A 19,126-nucleotide genomic window follows, 5' to 3' on the forward strand; every position below is an offset into this window, starting at 1 on the left:
CCCCATGTATGCTCCAGACCACCAGGAATTGCTCCCTGGCTGTCTCTTCCTCCAGCTCTGCCCTTTCATAGTTAGCGAGTTACTGCTGCCAAGCCCACCTTCCTTTCTGGAACACCTACAGATTCTCCAAATTCAGTAGATTTCTTTAGCTTCTTTTTTTGTATTATCCATTTCTTCCAGACCAAGACCTAGAGGAGGGAGTGTGGGGTCCTTTCGCATTTAAAGATGCCCTCTGGGAATTTTCCTATACTATTGCCCACCCCACACTGTACAAATGCATGTGAATTATACCTCCTTCCCATTATTTGAAAGCAAGTGTGCAGTCTTATTTTGTTTAAAATTAAAATTTCCTTTCTCTTACTCAAGTGTAAAAGAGTTATTTTTGTTTATTTTTCTTGAATTGTTACTTTTTAAAAAATGGACAGCACTTAGGATCAAGGCTTTTCTACTATGGGTAGTTTTACAAAATATCACACCCAAGGAAATGGAGCCAACTAAATTTGCATGCAAAGTGTCAGGTCCCCCTAGTTCTAAAAATGCATACCTCTTTAATAGCTCTCCACCTCCGGAGGCTTAGAGAATGGAAACCCAAACCTACAGCAGGCACACTGCCCAGTTCCCTCAGTGACACAGAATCTGAATGAAAATTTTTGTTAAAGAGGTAAGGGATGGAGATGCAGGAGATGCCATATTAATTTAAATGCACTTGGTTGATCTTAAACATTAAGCGTGGTTTCTTTGGGAAGGTGTGGAGGTGTGCAGGGTCCGGAAATAGCGCATAGTGTCAGTGTTTATTGACTACTTTTATTTCATTATGATTAAGAGTTTTACAATGAAATATTTTAAGGAATTAATTTGCATTTAAGTAGTGCTAGAAGGGGGAAGGGTCTGGGGAGGGATGCTTTCCCATGTAGTGTTCAGACTTTGACTCAATATACTCCTGTATTCTTTGCCCTTTACCCCCTTCACATATTCTACCCCAGCTCCAATTTTTCCAGAGAGTATATAATTCTCTTCTCCTGTGGGGGTAGGGTAGGTGGGAACCACTAGTCTAATTGCTCCATATGTAGACTCAAATGTTCCCCCTTTTTTGCAACCCATTGCTTTTCCTCAGCCTTCTGTGGCATCTCTGGTCTGCATTCTGAGCTTCTACAGGATTCTGCCTTCTACTTTGCCAAATCCCTTATCATTCTAAAACGTGCTGTTCCTCTTCATGTATTGGTTCTGCACCACATATGATCTCCTACTGCAGGGAATGGGATTGCCTGAGGGCCTGGTGGTCACACGTGAGCATTGTTCTTACCAAATGTAGTCCCTGCTAGGGACTGTGGCTAGCCTCTTCTGCCACCTGGACACCAGGTGTTCTCTCTTGCTGCTCATGAAGGCCTAGGAATTTATTCTCTGTGGCCACCATGAGCCTGAACAAGTCCACAGTTGTGCCAAGAAGGAAGATTGATTCTCTCCCCTCTGCATTCAATGCAGGCAAGTCGATCTCAAAGCAGAGTTGCTTGGACCCCACTGGGTTTGCGTTTAGAAAAAAGATCTTTCTTTACTCTTAACGATCCCTCTGTTGGACCCAGACATGTTCACAGAAAGCTCAGCGAGGCTTATGTTCACTCATATTGAATGAGTAAATGAACAGAGAGAGGACCTTTGGGCAGTTCCCAGATGCCCAACTTCCTTTGGAGTTAGCTCTGAAAGCTAGCCAGCACCCTGTTTTCTAGAGACAATCACATCTGTGGCTCCCACTGCCAGGGCAACCTGGTGATCCTCTAGTTACCCCAGTATGTGAGGCCAGTCCAACCAGACATCCTGCGCACTGGGCTCCTCTACAATGCTCAAGGACACCGCTGTCCTCAAGGAAACTTTGGTCATCTGGCCAAAGTGTTCATGTGGGAACTTCCCTAACTGCCTTTGGGTGTGGGAACTCCAGGCTACCAAGCTGTAATAGTGGTTACTGAGTGTACTCCATGGTTTTACAATTTAATTTTAATATTTTATATTTCAAATTTCTTATTGAATAATATTTCATACACTATAAACCATATAAATCAGGTGACATTTTACCTCTATATACAGCTGTGTAACCACCACTCAGGCCAAGATTATTTTCAGCACCTCAGCAGTTTCCTCCAGACTTGTCTCCACGTGATATCCTCTAGAGTAACCTGATCTCTATCCCTATAGATTAATTTTGCCTGCATTTTGGAAATTCATATAAAAGAAATTATGCAGCAAGTGTTTCATTTTTTAAAAGTAGTTATCTAGCCTGGCATTGTACTAGGTAAGAATGAGTTAAAGTTTTTCTATTCTTCCTTAGTGGGGAGCAGTGTGAGTAGGAAGGGTTTGACTCATACTCTATAACCTCGAGCAACTTATTTAACCTTGGTTTCCTCATCTATAAAATGGGGAGAATAATCTTTCTTACTTTGGAAGGTGCTTGTTGGGATGAGTAATATATGTGAAGTGCCTCATGCAGTGTCTGGCACATAGCGGATGCTTGATAAACCTTTAATAAATAACCTTATATTTATTCTTGGCTGTAATAGGCATTCATCAAATATATATTTAAATACTCTATTAGCTATATTTCTGGATTTCTCTTGCCTTCTGTGAACAGGCTTACATCTCCAGGACTTCAATTTAGGAATAAGGCTTGTGTGGCCAAGTACTTCCGCAAAGATTTCTTGCCCTTTCTAGAATTAAACACTGCGACTTCCTTCCTTTGGATTTCAGCGGCCAGGAGGAAGATCATTTCTGAGAAAATGGGCCAGAGTGTTGATCTTTTGCTTCAGTAGAACAAAATTTATTGAACAAGTGCAAGATCGGTGCTTGTCATTCATTTTTAGTAGCTCCTTCACTTACTCACAGGCCAGATGCCATCTTGGGGCATCTCACTTTCCTGGCATCCCTTCGGGGCGAGGGGCGGTCCCTTTAAGGCCCTGGAAAGGGTCTCGACTAGGTGTTGGTTTCGGCGAGCAGGCCACGCCCCGTCACGTGTCCACGGCCTCAGCGGGGCGTGGCCGGCGTCTCTTGGCTTCCGTCATTTCCGGTTCTCTGTCAGTCGCGAGCGAGGGAGCCTGAGATTGTACGACTGCACGAGCGAAGCGTGAGTGTGCGGGACCCCGGCCCCTAGTCCTCGGCGCCGGCCGGCCGCCGCCCACCCTCCCAGCCGGGCCGTGAGCCGCCCACGGCCATCCGCTCCTCTTGCCGACAACGGCTTCGGGAAATGGCGGCTCTGCCTGACCTCCCCTTCCCCAGCCTCGGCGTCCCTGGCCTCCCCTCAGTTCTCGACCCCGCTCCCGGAGCGCTGTGGGCCCCTCCGCGTCAGATGTCCGGCCCCGGGAACGGAGCCGAGGCGGCAGGCGTGGTAGCCCCGGGCGGCGGGTCGCGGCCGGCCGGGGGCGAGGGGCCGCGGGGAGGGGGGCGCGGCGCCCCCAGAACAATGCGGTGGTGGCCAGCCGGAGCGGGGCGCGTGCGGGCCCGGCTCCTCTTCCTGGCCTCGCTCGGGCCCCCCTCCTGCGCTGGAGGCTGGGGGCGCTCTGGGGAGGGAGAGCGCATACGGTCGGGAGGGGGCGGCGGGGAGAAGGGCTGGTTTGTGGGGGGAGGGAATGCTTCGAGGGAAGAAAATGGCGCTTGGTGCAAGTCCCGCCTCTTCCCAGACGGTCTTCTCCGTACTCCGCCGCCTCCCACGCCCCCCGCCACCAACCTGTCCTCCCTCGCCCGAGCCGTTGCCAGCCCCGGGCTTCTGGCAGCTTTCCTGGCGCCGCGGGACCCCTTCCCTTCTCTTGGTGTTAATCACCCTCATGCTGTACCACATTCTGTGTTCCTCAGTCCTAGTTTATTTTCACCTAGTTTTTTTCCTAATCCTCCCCCACGCAATTAGCAAAGGCCCAGGAGTCTGGGTTTTTTTTTTTTTTTTTTAATAGTTGGGTTTTGTGTGTATTCTACCCTAAAGCTTTCAGTATCGTTTGCCCGAAATACAAGTCTCCCCCCGAGCCCCGCCCTTTGGGATCAGTAAAGTCTCGTTAAGTAAAAGTAAAAATATATTTTGTCAGAATTTTAAAGAGGCTGGGTTTAGTTACCATTATCTTTTCTTCTTGAATACAGTTCTTATTTGGGTGAATACGAGGTGGTTTTTAGAAATGATCTTAGTGGCCCCCCAGGCAGTTTTTAATAATAGATGGTAGTTATGTTTGATTAACTGTCTTTCAAACAACTTTTTGGCAGTTCTATAAAAATTGTATTAAAAACTGAACTAAATTGATTTTGGAGATAAGGTTGTAAAATGGGGCAGTAACATGAAAAACGTATGAAACGTGGTTATGAACGTTTCTCTTCCCCTCTAAATTTACTTTTCTTCTTTTACCAGTTAAAATCAGTATGTCTGGGTCAAGCATGGTTTGAGCTTTTTGAATTTAATGGCCAGGGTTGAGATGGCCCACTTCTTTTACCTTGACCTCCTATTGTGGAACACATTCAATGCTAGTGCTAATGCTGGTTTAGTCTAGAGAGCTAGATTATTTATGGGTTTTTGGGGGGGGAGGGATTGAAATATTTTTTTCTTTTATTGAACAGATATTTACAGGGTCTTTATTAGGCCCTTTAGGGCATACAAAAATTAATAGGACCTAGTCTTCTGAGGTGGAGAGAGCAAAAGATAATTTGATAATTAGTGTTTTACCACCTGGTAATATAAGTGCTTTGAAAAGAGGTACCCACATGTCTTGGAATTCCTTGAAATTTGTATTTTAGGCTTACTGATAGTTTGCACTCCAATTTGTGCTCAGGCATTCAGTGAACATCCACTTGTAAGCAAGGCATTAAACTGTGTAACTCTGGGGGGACCTGGGAACTACAGTCATGGTATGAATTTAAGGCAAGGCTTTGCCACTCTTATAAACACATTCTTCAGATTTTAATTGTATTCCAGAGTAGAAACTCAGTGTAAAATGTAATGAATTATTGTGAATTATGTGTAACTTTGTGAACTGTGAATTAGTACCTGTGAATTAGTAACTGTGAATTAGAATATTGTTCTTGTGATATGTCCAAAAAGTCAAAATTGACATATACAAAACATGAAAAAATTATTTTGGTGGTAAAATTAATTAGATACCGCATTTGCATAGTACAGCTGTTTTCCTCTTCTTTGAAAGATGTGGTCAGTTCCTCACAGTGAATAATTTTATGTTAGTTTGATCTCATTAGGGAGAAGTGTAAAGCAGTAATGAGTAGAATTATTCACATTTCTTCTGGTTTTAATAGTAATTGTTATCAGCTGCCTTCTGCAATCTACCCTATTTATAAACATCTAACTCCTGACTGTCTAAAATGAAGTATAGAAAGAGACCTGTTGGCTTTGAGAAAGAGGTGTAGGAGTGTATGACATTTAGTTGTTTCTCTTTGCAGAGTTCAGCACATTATTTGCAATTTAGAAGTGCATAGATTAAAAGTTATACTCAATGTAACGACTCTAGTATTACAAAATGGTAGAAAGAACCGTGAAATTTGTCCATCATTTTTTGATTGAGGGAGAGTTATGTTGAAGTAGTAGAGTAACTTGTAAAGTATTTATGTGATGTATCTTTCTTTCAGAATGCCTAAGTCAAAGGAACTTGTTTCTTCAAGCTCTTCTGGTAGTGATTCTGACAGCGAAGTTGACAAAAAGGTGACTATTACTGCACCAAGTCATTTTTGTGATACTTAATTGTCCATATCCCATTCTGAAGATAAAAGAAGGTGTATTAGAATGTTCAGGTGTGAATCTGGATGGCCTCTGGATCGCTTGACAAGAAGGATGCTTGTTACACATGGACATACATACCTAAATCAGATAATTCTTTCATAGATGACCTTTAGGAACCCTAAAGTTAGAGAACCACTGCCTTAGGACCCAGGGGAGTAGAATTCTTATTAGGCCAAAGCCACTATTTGCCATTATTTGGAAACCCACCTAATAGGGAGGTATTGTTTGTAATAGTTGGGCCAGATTACTTGAAGGTGTTAATGCAGTGTTAATTTTGACAGCCTTCTCAGCCATTGATTTTTATTCTGCCCACAAGGATTTCTGAATTTTAGGCTTGTACATTTTGAGTTTGAATGTTATATGCTCTGGTGCCTTCCTTTTAGCTAAATTAGCACCCAGAGAAGCTAACATGGAGGGACCTATTTTGACAGAATAGGCTTTTTCTGTAATAGATGATAGCTGCACTATAAGTGGTGTATTTTGCTTAATTGAGCATCTCAGTGGAGCATAACTGAGCATTTCACCCTGCGGTCACAGCTTCCTTCCATGCAGAACTGTCTTTTATCTCATGTTCGTTTACATATATGAATACATCTTTATATCCTAGAAATGAAATAAGTTGGTTATATTTTTTTCTAGTTTATCTCCTTTGTAAAAAAAAAAAAAAAAGAAAAGTAATTGATTGGTTTTAGTAGATGTGTGGTTTCCAAAAGTTTATTCAAAAGCAGCAGGCCCTCCATCCCTCACCCCCCAAACTTAGCAGTGTTAGCTAAAAGAAAAGGAGAGCTTTTGGGAGAATCTTGGAGACTTTGGAACCTTTAAGTGTAAATACAAAATGTTGTAATACCTCAAAGGTTGAAATAAGGCTTCAAAGAGCATATGTACTTGAGGAAATTTCTCAATTTTTAAATTTGCACTCAATACAGTGTTTGAATGTGTTCATGTAACAAATGTGTGTTGAGTTTTTATATGCCAGACTTACATTAGTCCACAGGGAATACTTAGGACTATGATATAAAAAATAATTGCTTTCTGTTTATTGAGCTGAGTTAATTTTTTGCATTTGTCCCAGATAATATTGATTCTGTAAATACTTACATTAAATACATCCATGTTTTCTATTTCATGTTTTACATATGTGTATAATATTTTTCCTAGCCTCATCTAATTTAGTACATTCAATTAATTTAGTAACATTAAAATATTTATACTTTTACACCAAGAAGGAACATGACTGCCCTCTGTGGTTTGGGTTGGGAATTCTAGATGTTTTTATGGGCTATTTAGCTCATTTTGAGAATGAGACCATATACAAATCTTGACAGTAATGCTGCTTTTAAAATATTATGATTTTTGTTTGCTAGTTCAACACATAGCTGTCTTGAGTAATTTTTTTGTGTGTGTGATGAGGAAGTTCTTGAGTTGTTGACTTCCAGTGTCTAATACAAAATAGATCTCTGGCTTTGCATAATTTTAAATTCCTTCAGCCAATTTAAATCCCTTTTGGAATAGGCAGGGCATAAGTAAACATTTATATCCTAGAAATGGAATAAGTTGGATGTATTCTTAATTGGTGTGTCTGCTTTGTTTAAAAAAATAAATGGACTAGCTTTAGTAGACCTGTGGTTTCCAAATTTATTCAGAAGTAGTAGGCCCCGTCATCTTTTTTTTTTCCTCCCAAAGAAATCTTAGGTGGGATCCTAAACCACAAAATGACTGTTCCTCTTGTTAATACCACTCTAGTGCTTGAGGTATCTTTTGGGATTCTGAGAACACAATTCATAAACACTGTTAGGTGTAAATGTAGATTGAAGTCATAGTTCTATTGTTACATGAAACTTGCATATGTATATATTTATGATTTTTTTTTTTTTTTTTTGAGACAGAGTCTCGCTTGTTGACCCGGCTAGAGTGAGTGCCATGGTGTCAGCCTAGCTCACAGCAACCTCAAACTCCTGGGCTCAAGCAATCCTTCTGCCTCAGCCTCCTGAGTAGCTGGGACTACAGGCATGCGCCACCATGGCCGGCTAATTTTTCTATATATATTAGTTGGCCAATTAATTTCTTTCTATTTATAGTAGAGACGGGGTCTTGCTCTTGCTCAGGCTGGTTTCGAACTCCTGACGTCGAGCAATCCGCCTGCCTCAGCCTCCCAGAGTGCTAGGATTACAGGCGTGAGCCACCGCGCCCGGCTATGATTGTTTTTTAATGAGTAAATGTCTTTTGGTTGTTTAAGTCTTAAAAAGTAATGAAATCCTTTGAACCTGACAAGTGTTTTATTATATGTGCAGATTTTAACCATATTTTTGCTGTCTTTCAAGTTAAAGAGGAAAAAGCAAGTTGCTCCAGAAAAACCTGTGAAGAAGCAAAAGACTGGTGAAACTTCAAGAGCTCTGTCATCTTCCAAACAGAGCAGCAGCAGCAGAGATGATAACATGTTTCAGGTGCAGTTGGTTATTTCCTTAGATCCAGAGGAATTATTATATGGCTTTATCTGAAGAATGTTAAAGTTACCTTGATCTGATATTGCATAATCTTTCATGTGTGTTATTCTCTTAACCAAGGGTATTTACTAAAATATAAGAATAAGTTAGTAAAAGTAATTTATATAATGCAGGATTATTGCTGAAGTCTTTAGAAGTCTAGTTTTGCTGTATTTAAAACAATGCAAATTTACATGCTGCAAGAAATCCAAAGGAGATTGAGAACTGCACATTTAGAAAGCAACTTGGAGAAGGCAGGTTATATATTGGGCTGTGAAGTATGACTAGGTTATTGGAGAGGAAGTGGCAGTATGAACTTACCTAATTTTGGTCTGATGAGAAACAGAAAAGGGGGGAGTAGGTTGAATAGGTAAAGTGAAGTAAGTTCATTACAGGGAGTTGAACTCTTCCTGGAGGGGACTAGTCTAGCTTCTTTTTCGATTCCTTATCTTGTTTTAGGGAAACTTGATATTGCTATCATTGTACAAGAAGGATTTGTGAAGGAAGATTTGTGTGGGGATAAATGGATGCAGGTGAGATTGCTTAGGTAATTTGTAGGCTTTAATCTGTATGTGAGATACGGGCTTAGATGGTTTTCCCCAAAGAATACATATGAGGATTATGAAATACTGATAAGGAAGATTGGATCAGAAGAATTTAACTATTAATGAAGACATGGACCTGATTATAAATGTGATAAAATAAGTAGGTCTCTCGTGTGGCACCTGGAGGGTTTAGTTGGGAAATGTTCATGTGGGATCATCAGCACGGTTGACTGAAGCCATCCACTGAAGTAAGTGTAAACCAGAGGAAGTGGATGAGGGTTCGTGTTTGGTGATATTCAAATAGAGGATGGAAGGAAAAAGAGGATGTAGGTCAAGAGGTGGTGAAGGGAAAATTAGAAGAGTACAGTAATGGGAGCAAGAAAAGGATGAGTGTTTCCATGAGGCATAAGTTTTAGCTGAAGCCAGAAGTTGGACAGAATGAGACTACAAACACTTGACTAGAAAGCGAGGCTAGCATATGTGTATTTTTGGCCTTTCGATAGCCTTGAAAGGTGGAGTGAGAATGGGAAAATGGAAGTGTATTTTTTTTTTAACTCATTTTTGCTTTATACTTCCGGATAAAGAAAATAGGCAAAGTACAGATGAACTATTTAGTTATGGGTTTAAGTCTTCTGACTTTTGTGTAACTTAGAGAAACTAGGAGCAGACTAGATTAATTTGATAGGGAACCTAAGTAAATGTATATAAAAGAATTATGAAAGGGTCCTCATTGCTTTGAGTGGATGATAAATTAAATGCTTACTGTGTTGTGTATTTCATTCAGGCCTTGCCTGGTTCTAGATTGCCATGATGAACTTAGTAGATGTAGTCTGTGGCTTCATGGAATTTATGGGGACAATAATTATACAGATAAACATGTCTATAATTAAAATTATGATAAGGGCTGTGAAATAAAAGGGTGGATTATTATCAGAGAGTAGATGTTCTAGAAATCTTTTCTAAAGGAAGTGACGTTTAAAGCTTGGATTGTGCATGAATTATTAATATAATGGCTTTGTGGCTGGAATGTGAAAATCTGGCTGAGAGTATAGCTAGGAGATCCCGTTGGAGAGGAGGGTGAAGGGCCAAATCTTGCAGAGCTTTTCTATTGGGAGGCCATGCTTAAGAGTTTGGGTTTTATTTTGAGTGCCGTGGGAAGCTATTTTAAGAGGCAGAATGAGATGTAAAATCTGCAAGAGATTCTCTTTTCCTTTCTTAAGACTTTCCTCCCATGTAGAATCAAGGACTGCTTTGGAATATTTTAACTTACTTGTGTGTATTTGCGGGGCAACTGTTTTGGGGTTTTCTCTGATCAGTTCTGTTCACTTTATGCCTACTTTTAGTGTATAATTATAGAGCATCTATAGCCTTTAATGGATTTTATCTTGTCCATCCCATCTCCTAATTTTATAGATAAACCAGGACCCACATTTTAGAGATTCTATTCTGTTAGTTTTGGGAAAACCAGATCTATTTTTAGAGGATAGTTTTCTTACCAAAAAAAGGAGCTTCAATTCTTAACCCCTCATTTGGAAAGGTTCCTAAGCCTCCTAAGGGTGGCACTTAATATTTTGAAAGTCCATATAGGCCTTGTTTTCAAAGTGGCTTTCACAGATCTAGTAATGTAGTCATTCTAATAGATATGATATTTAATTTTGTTGGCATTATAAATTTTTCCTTAAATGGTAATTTGGCCATAGAAAAATATTTTAGTGGTTGTACTGAATTTTAATTAGCTTAAGAGCACATTAGAGTACATACATAATGTTAAATGAGACCTTCATTTTTATTAGTAATAATGGCTTGATAATTGTCTTAGAAAGATGAAAGATGGGTTTTTGGAAGGAAAAACAGTGCCCCCATTGTGTTTTATAAGTTTTTTTTTCTTTAAATGTATGTTTTTCATTTACCAAGAAAGTGCTTTGAAGATGGCTCCTACGGAGTGGAATGTTTGTAGATATTGCTAGATCATCAAGTATTAGAATCTTTTAGGACCCAGGGTAGCAGATATATTTTGCCAAAAACAAATAGATCTAAAATCCAAATTAAAATTGTTTGGATATTGGCAACTAGCTTTAAGACAGTATTTTTTTTTTTTTTTTTACACCCATCTCTTGAGAACAGAACTAGAGGAAATAATCTTAAATTCTGTTAAGATGATGTACATCAAACATAAGCAGCTCTCTGAATGTAATATTTGAAGAGAGTTGTACCAAAGGCAAATCACTGCACTAGTTTTTAAACTCTGGAATTATTTGGGCAAAATCCTGACTAGAGAGGAAATGCTAGATGCTGGCATTCTAGTTCCTTTAGCTCTGAATTTTAAGAACTTGGCCCTATAGGGAAAAAACCTACCCAAGATGACATCTGTGATATTAAACATAGACTAGAGAATTATCATCTAATTACATTAGTACCTATGTCTTAAAAGATCAGAATGGTTGAGGTGTAGGGGACTTTGATCCATATTTTTATTCAGTTAGGCACAAATGGTCAGTAATACTGCCTTAGTTGATACTTTAAAATTACCCTTTAATTTAAAATGATCATTATTGAGTCAAGTGTTTTTAATAGGGCCCATAAATGGACTTCAGGGAGTCCATGAAATTATGTATTATTTAATTTATGTTTTTTTTATTTGAAGGGATTATTCATAACCTTTATCAAATTTTCAAAGGTGGATTGTTTTGAGTCTTGGGCTATTAGGAATAAAGCTGCTGTGAATATTCTTGTATAAGTCTTTTCGTGGACATTTTTCCCTTTTGGGTAAATACTAGATAAATTTGTTAGGTCATAGGATAAGCGTATATTTAACTGTGTAAGAAACTGTTAAATTGTTTTCCAAAGTAGCTATACTGTTTTATACACCTGGCAGCAATGTACGAGATTCCAGTTGTTACACATCCTTACTAGGTAAGGTCGGTCTTTTTAAATTTATCCATTTTATTTAATGGATATGTAGTAATAGCTCATTGTGGTTTTACTTTGCAGTTCCTTAATGTCTTAATTCATTGGATATTTTTGTTGTGTTTATTGGCTATTTTTATATCTTTTGTGAAGAGTGTCTTTTGGACTTTTTTTTTATAAAAATGGTCGTTTGATTTATTGAGTTGTAAGACTATTTTTTGGAGATAAGTTCTTTGTCAGAGGTAAATATAGTACATATTTTGTTTTTCTTTTAGTTGAGGGAAACTTTTTTAAACAGTCTATTTTAAAAAATGAGCTGAGGTTAAGAGAGAAGAAAGAACATGAAACTTAAGAGACAGACAGACAGACAGGAGGAGGGAGGGCCAGCTATTGGTCAGTGGCCTCCATGTCAGATATTCTGCATCTTGAAGATGAGATCATCACAGATTCTGGTTGGTCCATTGTTTTCTCTGTGCTGCACAGTCAGTCGTCTTCAGCACCTGGTCCTTCCTCAGGCTCTCGTGGAAGGCCAAGGCCTCTGCAGCTGTAACTTAAGTAAATATTTTCTTTAGGTTTATGGTTTGCTCATTTATTTTCTGAAGCATCTTTTAAAAGAGGCTTTAATTTTGATTAAGACCATTTTATCAGTTTTTCCCTTTTTGGGTTAATGCTTTTGTTTCTTATCCAAGACGTACTTTGTTTACTCTGTGCTTAAAAACTTTTGCCAGTGTTTTTTTCTTAGAAGGCTTTTTATAGTTTTAGCTTTCATGTTTGGGTCTGTGATCCAAATGAATTTCTTTATGCATGGTATGAGATAGGGATTGAGATTCTTCTCCACATCCCATCCAGTTATCCAGTTATTTCAGCACCATTTGTTGAAAAGACTATTCCTGTTTTCTTTGAATTACTTTGGATTTTTACAAAGAAAATCAGTGAATTTATAAAATGTACCTTTATTTCTGAACTCCATTTTATTCCATATGTCTGTCTTTACTCCAGTACCATGTTGTTGTCTTTAGTATATTTTTACAGTGAGTCTTGGAAAGTGTGCTAACAGATACTTTGTTGAGGAAAGCCTGTTCCTTCTGCTGGAATTTATAGTTTATATTAAGCAGCAGTATAATGTTTTTGAAAAATAGTCTTCTGAGTGAAGTGCATTAAAGATGTTATTAAGAAAAACTTTGTCATGTGTACTACTGATTGGAACTCTGGATTCCTGTATTCAGAATGGTTACAGGATTTAGTAAGGTTGCTAACTACATCTGTGGTTTCCTGTTGTAGTTTGTTCTGTAGGATTTTGCTTCCTAATGATTTTATTGTGGTAAAAAACAAACGTATATTCACATTGTTGTGAAACAGTTTTCCAGAACTTTCTCATCTTGAAAAACTGAAGCTCTATGCCCATTAAACAACAACTTCCTTTTCCCCTTTTCTCCAGCCCTGGGAAACCATAATTTTACTTTTTGTTTCTATGAACTCGAATGCTTTAGTTACCTCATGTCAATTGAATTATAGAGTATTTAGCTATCTGTAACTGGCTTAGTTCATTTAGCATAATGTACTCAGAATTCATCCATGTTATAGCATGTCACAGGATTTTTCTTTTTAAAGTCTGAGTAATATTCCATGTGTGTAATATATATTCACACACAGTTTATCCATTCATCTGTGGATGGACATCTGGCTTGCTTCTACTTTTGGCTATTGTGAATACTGCTGTGAACGTGGGTATGCCTTCAGTTCTTTTGGATATGTACTCAGAAGTCGGATTGTTGGATCATATGGTACTTCTATTTTTAAATTTTTGAGGAACTTTTGTACTGTTTTCCATAGCAGTTGCACTATTTTCCTAATATTTATAAATGTAGAAATGATTGGAAATGTTAAGCGTACTTTAATTCTGTCTTTTTAGAAAGAACTTTTTTAAAACAGTGATTTTCTTTGGCTGCAGTTTTGATATTGAGAATAGTACAGTTGATCCTTGAACAATGCAGGGGCTAGGGGTACTGACCCCTGCACAATCAAATCTGAGTATAACTTATGACTCCTTAAAAACTTAACTCTAATAGCCTACTGTTGATTGGAAGCCTTACCAATGACATAAACAGTTAATTAACACATATTTTGTATATGTATTATATACTGTATTCTTATAATAAAGTAAGGCAGAGAAAAGAAAATATTAAGAAAATCATAAGGAGGAAAAAATACATTTAAAATACTGTCCTGCATTCATTGATACCATAGTTTATGTCTTTGTTTACAAGATGAATCATCTGTCTGAAATGGTGGGCAGTTACAGCTGCAGATCTCAATCTATGGTACATATCAGGCAATTCACATTTTTCTTGTAATGTCATGACTTCTTGGAAGTACTTCCACATTACCAGCAGCACTTTGTATAATAGGTCTAATGGTGTTACTCAAGGTTTATAGTAGTGTACAAACATAGTGAAAAATATGCAAAGACCTTGGGAGATCACTTTACTGCAGTGTGCAATTTATTGGAGCGGTGAACTGCTCACATGGAGATGATTAGAGTCACATGGTATTTTAAACAGATACTTGCAACACTTGAGTGTACTGCAGTAGCAATAGGACATGGCTATGAAATTATTCTAATGTAATATATGCTATAGTTTTTGCAGTTATGATTTAATACTGCATCTTTTGGCTTAAGTTTCTCTTGACTGAATGGTGGTGCCATGTACAGTACGTAAGTATGTGCGTAAGTTTTGATAAATTTTTTTTTTTTTTTTTGAGACAGAGTCTTACTCTGTTGCCTGGGCTAGAGTGATGTGGCATCAGCCTAGCTCACAGCAACCTCAAACTCCTGGGCTCAAGCAATCCTTCTGCCTCAGCCTCCTGAGTAGCTGGGACTACAGGCATGCTCCACCATGCCTGGCTAATTTTTTCTATATAATTTTATTTATTTGTTTATTTTTTGAGACAGAGTCTCACTTTGTTGCCCAGGCTAGAGTGAGTGCCGTGGCATCAGCCTAGCTCACAGCAACCTCAAACTCTGGGCTCAAGCATTCCTGCTGCCTCAGCCTCCTGAGAAGCTGGGACTACAGGCTTGCGCCACCATGCTCGGCTGATTTTTTTTCTATATATATTAGTTGGCCAATTAATTTCTTTATATTTATAGTAGAGACGGGGGTCTTGTTCTTGCTCAGGCTGGTTTCGAACTCCTGACCTTGAGTGATCCACTTGCCTTGGCCTCCCAGAGTGCTAGGATTACAGGTGTGAGCCACCGCACCTGGCCTCTATATATTTTTAGTTGGCCAATTAATTTCTTTCTATTTTTAGTAGAGACTGGATCTAGGGCTGGTTTTGGACTCCTGTCCTTGAGCGATCCTCCTGCCTTGGCCTCCAGAGTGCTAGGATTACAGGCGTGAGCCACTGTGCCTGGCCTAATTTTAACTCTTTATAATAGTTTTCTGTATGTTTTATGATAGTATATGATAAAATTAGATGAGTACCTATATTTTATGCATCCATGACATATTTCTTAATACTTTTGATATTTCTAGACTATGAGGTTCATCTTTGAATTTTTTCAAATTGTTGGAACTCTCTAAAAATTTTTCCAACATTAATTGAAAAAACATCTACCTATGAGTGCACCTGCACAGTTCAAACCTGTGTTGTTCGAGGGTCAACTGCAGTTATTTTCATGGTTAAAAGCAGAGTGAATGTGCAAGTTGTGAATATGAATATGATCAGAACAGACACTACTGTCAAAAAGAACAACTCTTTTTCTGTTTTTCTTTCGTTTGCAGATTGGGAAAATGAGGTATGTTAGTGTTCGGGACTTTAAAGGGAAAGTTCTAATTGATATTAGAGAATATTGGATGGATCCAGAAGGTGAAATGAAACCAGGAAGAAAAGGTGAGATTTAATTTTTTCAACTTGTTTCTAATGTTGGGACTAAATTAAAACTTTTTAAAGTAACCTCCTTGGAATTGAATTGTTGGCAGGGCCCACAAGGCAAGGAAGAGCACTCTTTAGTTGATTCTCTATTTTCTGTAGTTGTTTTGGACATAACTTTTTTTTAAGGAACTATCTTAAATACAGCAGTTGGGAATAAAACTCAGAAAAATAACATCCCTAATATCACTTTAATCAGCTGCTAACTTACTTGAATAATTAAAAAATTACAGTAGTTCTGAAGATTAGGCATTATTTGGGAAGTTGTAAAATCAGGAATGGAAAAATCTTAGTTTATAGAAATTTCTTTTGATTTGCATCTCCTAATGGTTATTCTTTAGGGTAGTATTCAAGTGGGTCTCTGTCTACTTTCCATTTTGTGCTTCATCCAATCCCAAGCTTGTTTGCATTGTAGAAATATGCTTTATTCATTCACCAAATAGCTAGAGAGCATTTGGGAACCAGTATAAACTTGTATATTTGGATTGCCACTGTCGATTGATCCTTAGCTAATGAAAAATACGTCATTATTTAGTTCTACTTTGTGTGTCTCTTAGTTTGAAGTTTGAAAAGTACCACTTGTTTGCAGTTTTTTGGTTTATTAGACTCACCCTCTATTTGTTTTTGTATTCTTACATGTTTTCTTATTTCAAATCACTTCTGGATTGGTCATTTCACTTTGTTCTAGAGTGGCTGGCTCATGCGAAATTTTATGTTGTGCAAACATTTAGTGAAACAATTTGATTAGCTTTTTAAGCCCTTCTTAGGTATTATCCCAGTCTATTCTTCTTTACAATTTCACGGCCTCCAGCATTTTCTTGAGAAATACATTAATTTTTCCAATTCTAGTTTATTTCTCTGTTTATATGTGTCAGATAACAGAAGGCTGAAAATTTAAAATATAGAAAAGAAAAATTTCTGTTCATATTTTTAAATCTTAATTAGTAAAGACAGATGTCATCTAATATTTTTTAGGTGCTTATGTGTGTTGGGTGATATTCTAGTCCTTTATGCAAATTACTTAATTACTTACAGCAGCTCTTCACAACTCTTTGGGGTGTAGGTGCTACTTTACTGGTGAGAAAATTGAGGCTCAGAAGGTGATGGAATTTATTTTAAAGTTTATACAGTTAGCAATAGGCTAGGATTTGAACCCTGATAGGTTGAATCCAGAATGCACACTTACCTAGTGTATACATTCTAAGAAGTCCTGTATGAATCACATCTCAGGGATTTTTTTCAAAGTGAAATGGATGTTTCTGGAAGAACTCAGTACAGTCACCTTAAATTCCTGTGCAAATTTTGGGTAAATGTTGGAACTAACCGGATGTAGTAAAGGGGTGTTACATGCCAAATACGGGCCTGACTACTTGCCTGCTTGTTTGCAGGTGTCAAGATATGTAAACCATCATTTGTTTTCATTGGTTATAATAGGTATTTTGCAGTGTGAATTGTGGGAAATAAGATTGGATATAAGATCTGCCCAGGAATTTATGACGAATCTTTAACAAATGTAAGAGATTTGACTCTCGATATCGTAGCATTGTGCCATTTTAAATGGCAGTTTTGATAAAAACAGTATTCCAGTTAGAAGTATGAAAATCCTCAAGAAAGCTTAATAGATTTTCACCTTTGAATTCTTAAACATTGTTTTAGGTATTTCTTTAAATCCGGAGCAATGGAGCCAGCTGAAGGAACAGATTTCCGACATTGATGATGCAGTAAGAAAACTGTAAAATTCGAGCCATATAAAACCTGTACTGTTCTAGTTGTTTTAATCTGTCTTTTTACATTGGCTTTTGTTTTCTAAATGTTGTTTTCCAAGCTATTGTATGTTTGGATTGCAGAACAATTTGTAAGATGAATACTTTTTTTTAATGTGCATTATTAAAAATGTTCTGAGTGAAGCTAATTGTCATGTTTATCAAGGAGGATTGCTTTGTGCCCACCACCTAGTGTAAAATAAAATGGAATAATACAATCTCAGCTGTTGTGGCCTTTTTTGATCAGAAGATACTGTTTAAGGCCCAAAGTAACAGTTTTATAGACCTTTTAGTTTCAATTCACCTTTTACAATAAGAAGGATTTGTGTTTATAAACTTTTGGTTTGTGAAATCCATATTTGATCTTTTCTCTTCCAACCAAATTTTTAGACTTGTTTGACTTTTCCACTCCAAGGATATTTCACTTTTTTCTTTTTTACTTCATTTTCTTTTAATAACTTAACCTCTTCCAGTTTAGTTTTCATTTTACTCTCTACTATTTTCCTTGAATATATTCTAATTTGAAAAGTCAGTAAAACCGTCAAAATATTATGTCAATAAGGTTACTTATATGAGAACTACAATCACTAAATCTACTGTATTAAATATTAGCAGATATAGTTTGATAAGCAACATAGCACGTATGAAAACTCTGAGCAAGTGTATGTCATTACCCATAGTGTTCTGTGTAGTTATCTTATTGCCTAGTCTGCAGAAAATAATGACTTAGGTGAGATTTCTGATTTGCTTTCACTTATTAAACATGTTCACCATGGGATGATGTCTATAAAATCAAATGTTAAACTAGACTAGGATTTAATAAAAATTGTGAAAGCTTACTGGCCTAACATTTTATTTTATAACATTGAGTGTGGATTGTATGTAGCCAGAGATGTCACTGAGGTTTTTTGTCATAGTAGGTAATGTAGGTAGTTTGTAGGGCAAAGAGCTTATCAGGCATATACTTGTGTTTTTTGGCCTTTGCTTCAGTAGACTTGGTTATTTTGCAGTTAATCTACTGGATAGTGGCATTCTAGACTTGATGTTATTAAGCTTTAACAGACACTCATAAGTGGTTTTCATTTAACCTAATGATGAAGCAGACAGATTGAGACACAGATTTCAGGGGCTTTGCAGCAATAAATAGGGCATGGTGTGCCTTAGGAAAAGAATGTTTGTAAAGGGAACTATAACAAATGAAAGATGGTGGCAGTGAAGAGGAAAGAATTCTTGTCTGACTAAATGATATACACATGATATTTTGAGATTTTTATAACATCAATAGGACACAATTCTAGATAGAATAGTAAAAATAAAGGTTTAAAGATGTAAAAAATTTGTGTTGACAAATTATTATTTTTGGTAGCAAATCTCAAATGGCTATTGCCATTAAGGGCTGCCATAGCAGAGTTGCACTATTTTTTACCGAGTTTGATTCCTACATCTAAAGCATTTTGTAGTAGAATCGTCAAGGACTTAATTTCAAAACCATCTGCCAGGGCACATAGGTACCAGTTTTTTCTGGCAGGTATTCTGGGTTTTTTTTTTTAACACTTTTTAGAGAACTTTTTAATGTAGTTAGCAGTGCAAATTGATAAACTAAATTTGTGGTTTAGTTTTCATCAAATAGTAGGTACTGTGTGTTCAAAATACATATTTTAGACAAACAAGCTTGATTGATACCCCTCCCCCCTGTCCCACATGGAACATGTGTGTCCTATTAAATTAATTGGATAGATTTTTCAAATA

General features: G+C 37.6%; 1 protein-coding gene across 3 annotated transcripts; it reads left to right on the forward strand.

Annotated features, from left to right (window-relative positions):
• The first annotated feature begins 551 nt into the window (after positions 1–551).
• On the forward strand, positions 552–18,216 carry SUB1 (SUB1 regulator of transcription). Of its 3 annotated transcripts, XM_076007960.1 has the most exons (6): positions 2,862–3,109; positions 5,599–5,671; positions 8,071–8,193; positions 15,467–15,575; positions 17,049–17,127; positions 17,271–18,216. In XM_076007960.1, exons 1-5 carry the CDS (start codon positions 2,877–2,879, stop codon positions 17,120–17,122), a joined length of 612 nt encoding a protein of 203 aa, XP_075864075.1. In that variant the 5' UTR covers positions 2,862–2,876; the 3' UTR covers positions 17,123–17,127; positions 17,271–18,216. The 3 variants fall into 3 exon arrangements, with proteins under 3 accessions (XP_075864076.1, XP_075864075.1, XP_012593903.2); XM_076007961.1 differs by lacking the exons at positions 2,862–3,109; positions 17,049–17,127 and adding an exon at positions 552–661; XM_012738449.2 differs by lacking the exon at positions 17,049–17,127.
• The last annotated feature ends 910 nt before the right edge of the window (positions 18,217–19,126 follow it).

The sequence above is a fragment of the Microcebus murinus genome, chromosome 11, assembly GCF_040939455.1.
Source record: "Microcebus murinus isolate Inina chromosome 11, M.murinus_Inina_mat1.0, whole genome shotgun sequence".
Classification (NCBI taxonomy): Eukaryota; Metazoa; Chordata; class Mammalia; order Primates; family Cheirogaleidae; genus Microcebus; species Microcebus murinus.

What these genes read in the sequence shown, in the direction of transcription:
- SUB1 (XM_012738449.2), top strand. Translation starts at nt 2,877, where the DNA reads ATGCCATCTTGGGGCATCTCACTTTCCTGGCATCCCTTCGGGGCGAGG. An exon ending in GAGATGATAACATGTTTCAG is followed by an intron (nt 8,194 to 15,466) that starts GTGCAGTTGGTT and finishes TTTCGTTTGCAG; the next exon opens with ATTGGGAAAATGAGGTATGT. An exon ending in AATGAAACCAGGAAGAAAAG is followed by an intron (nt 15,576 to 17,270) that starts GTGAGATTTAAT and finishes ACATTGTTTTAG; the next exon opens with GTATTTCTTTAAATCCGGAG.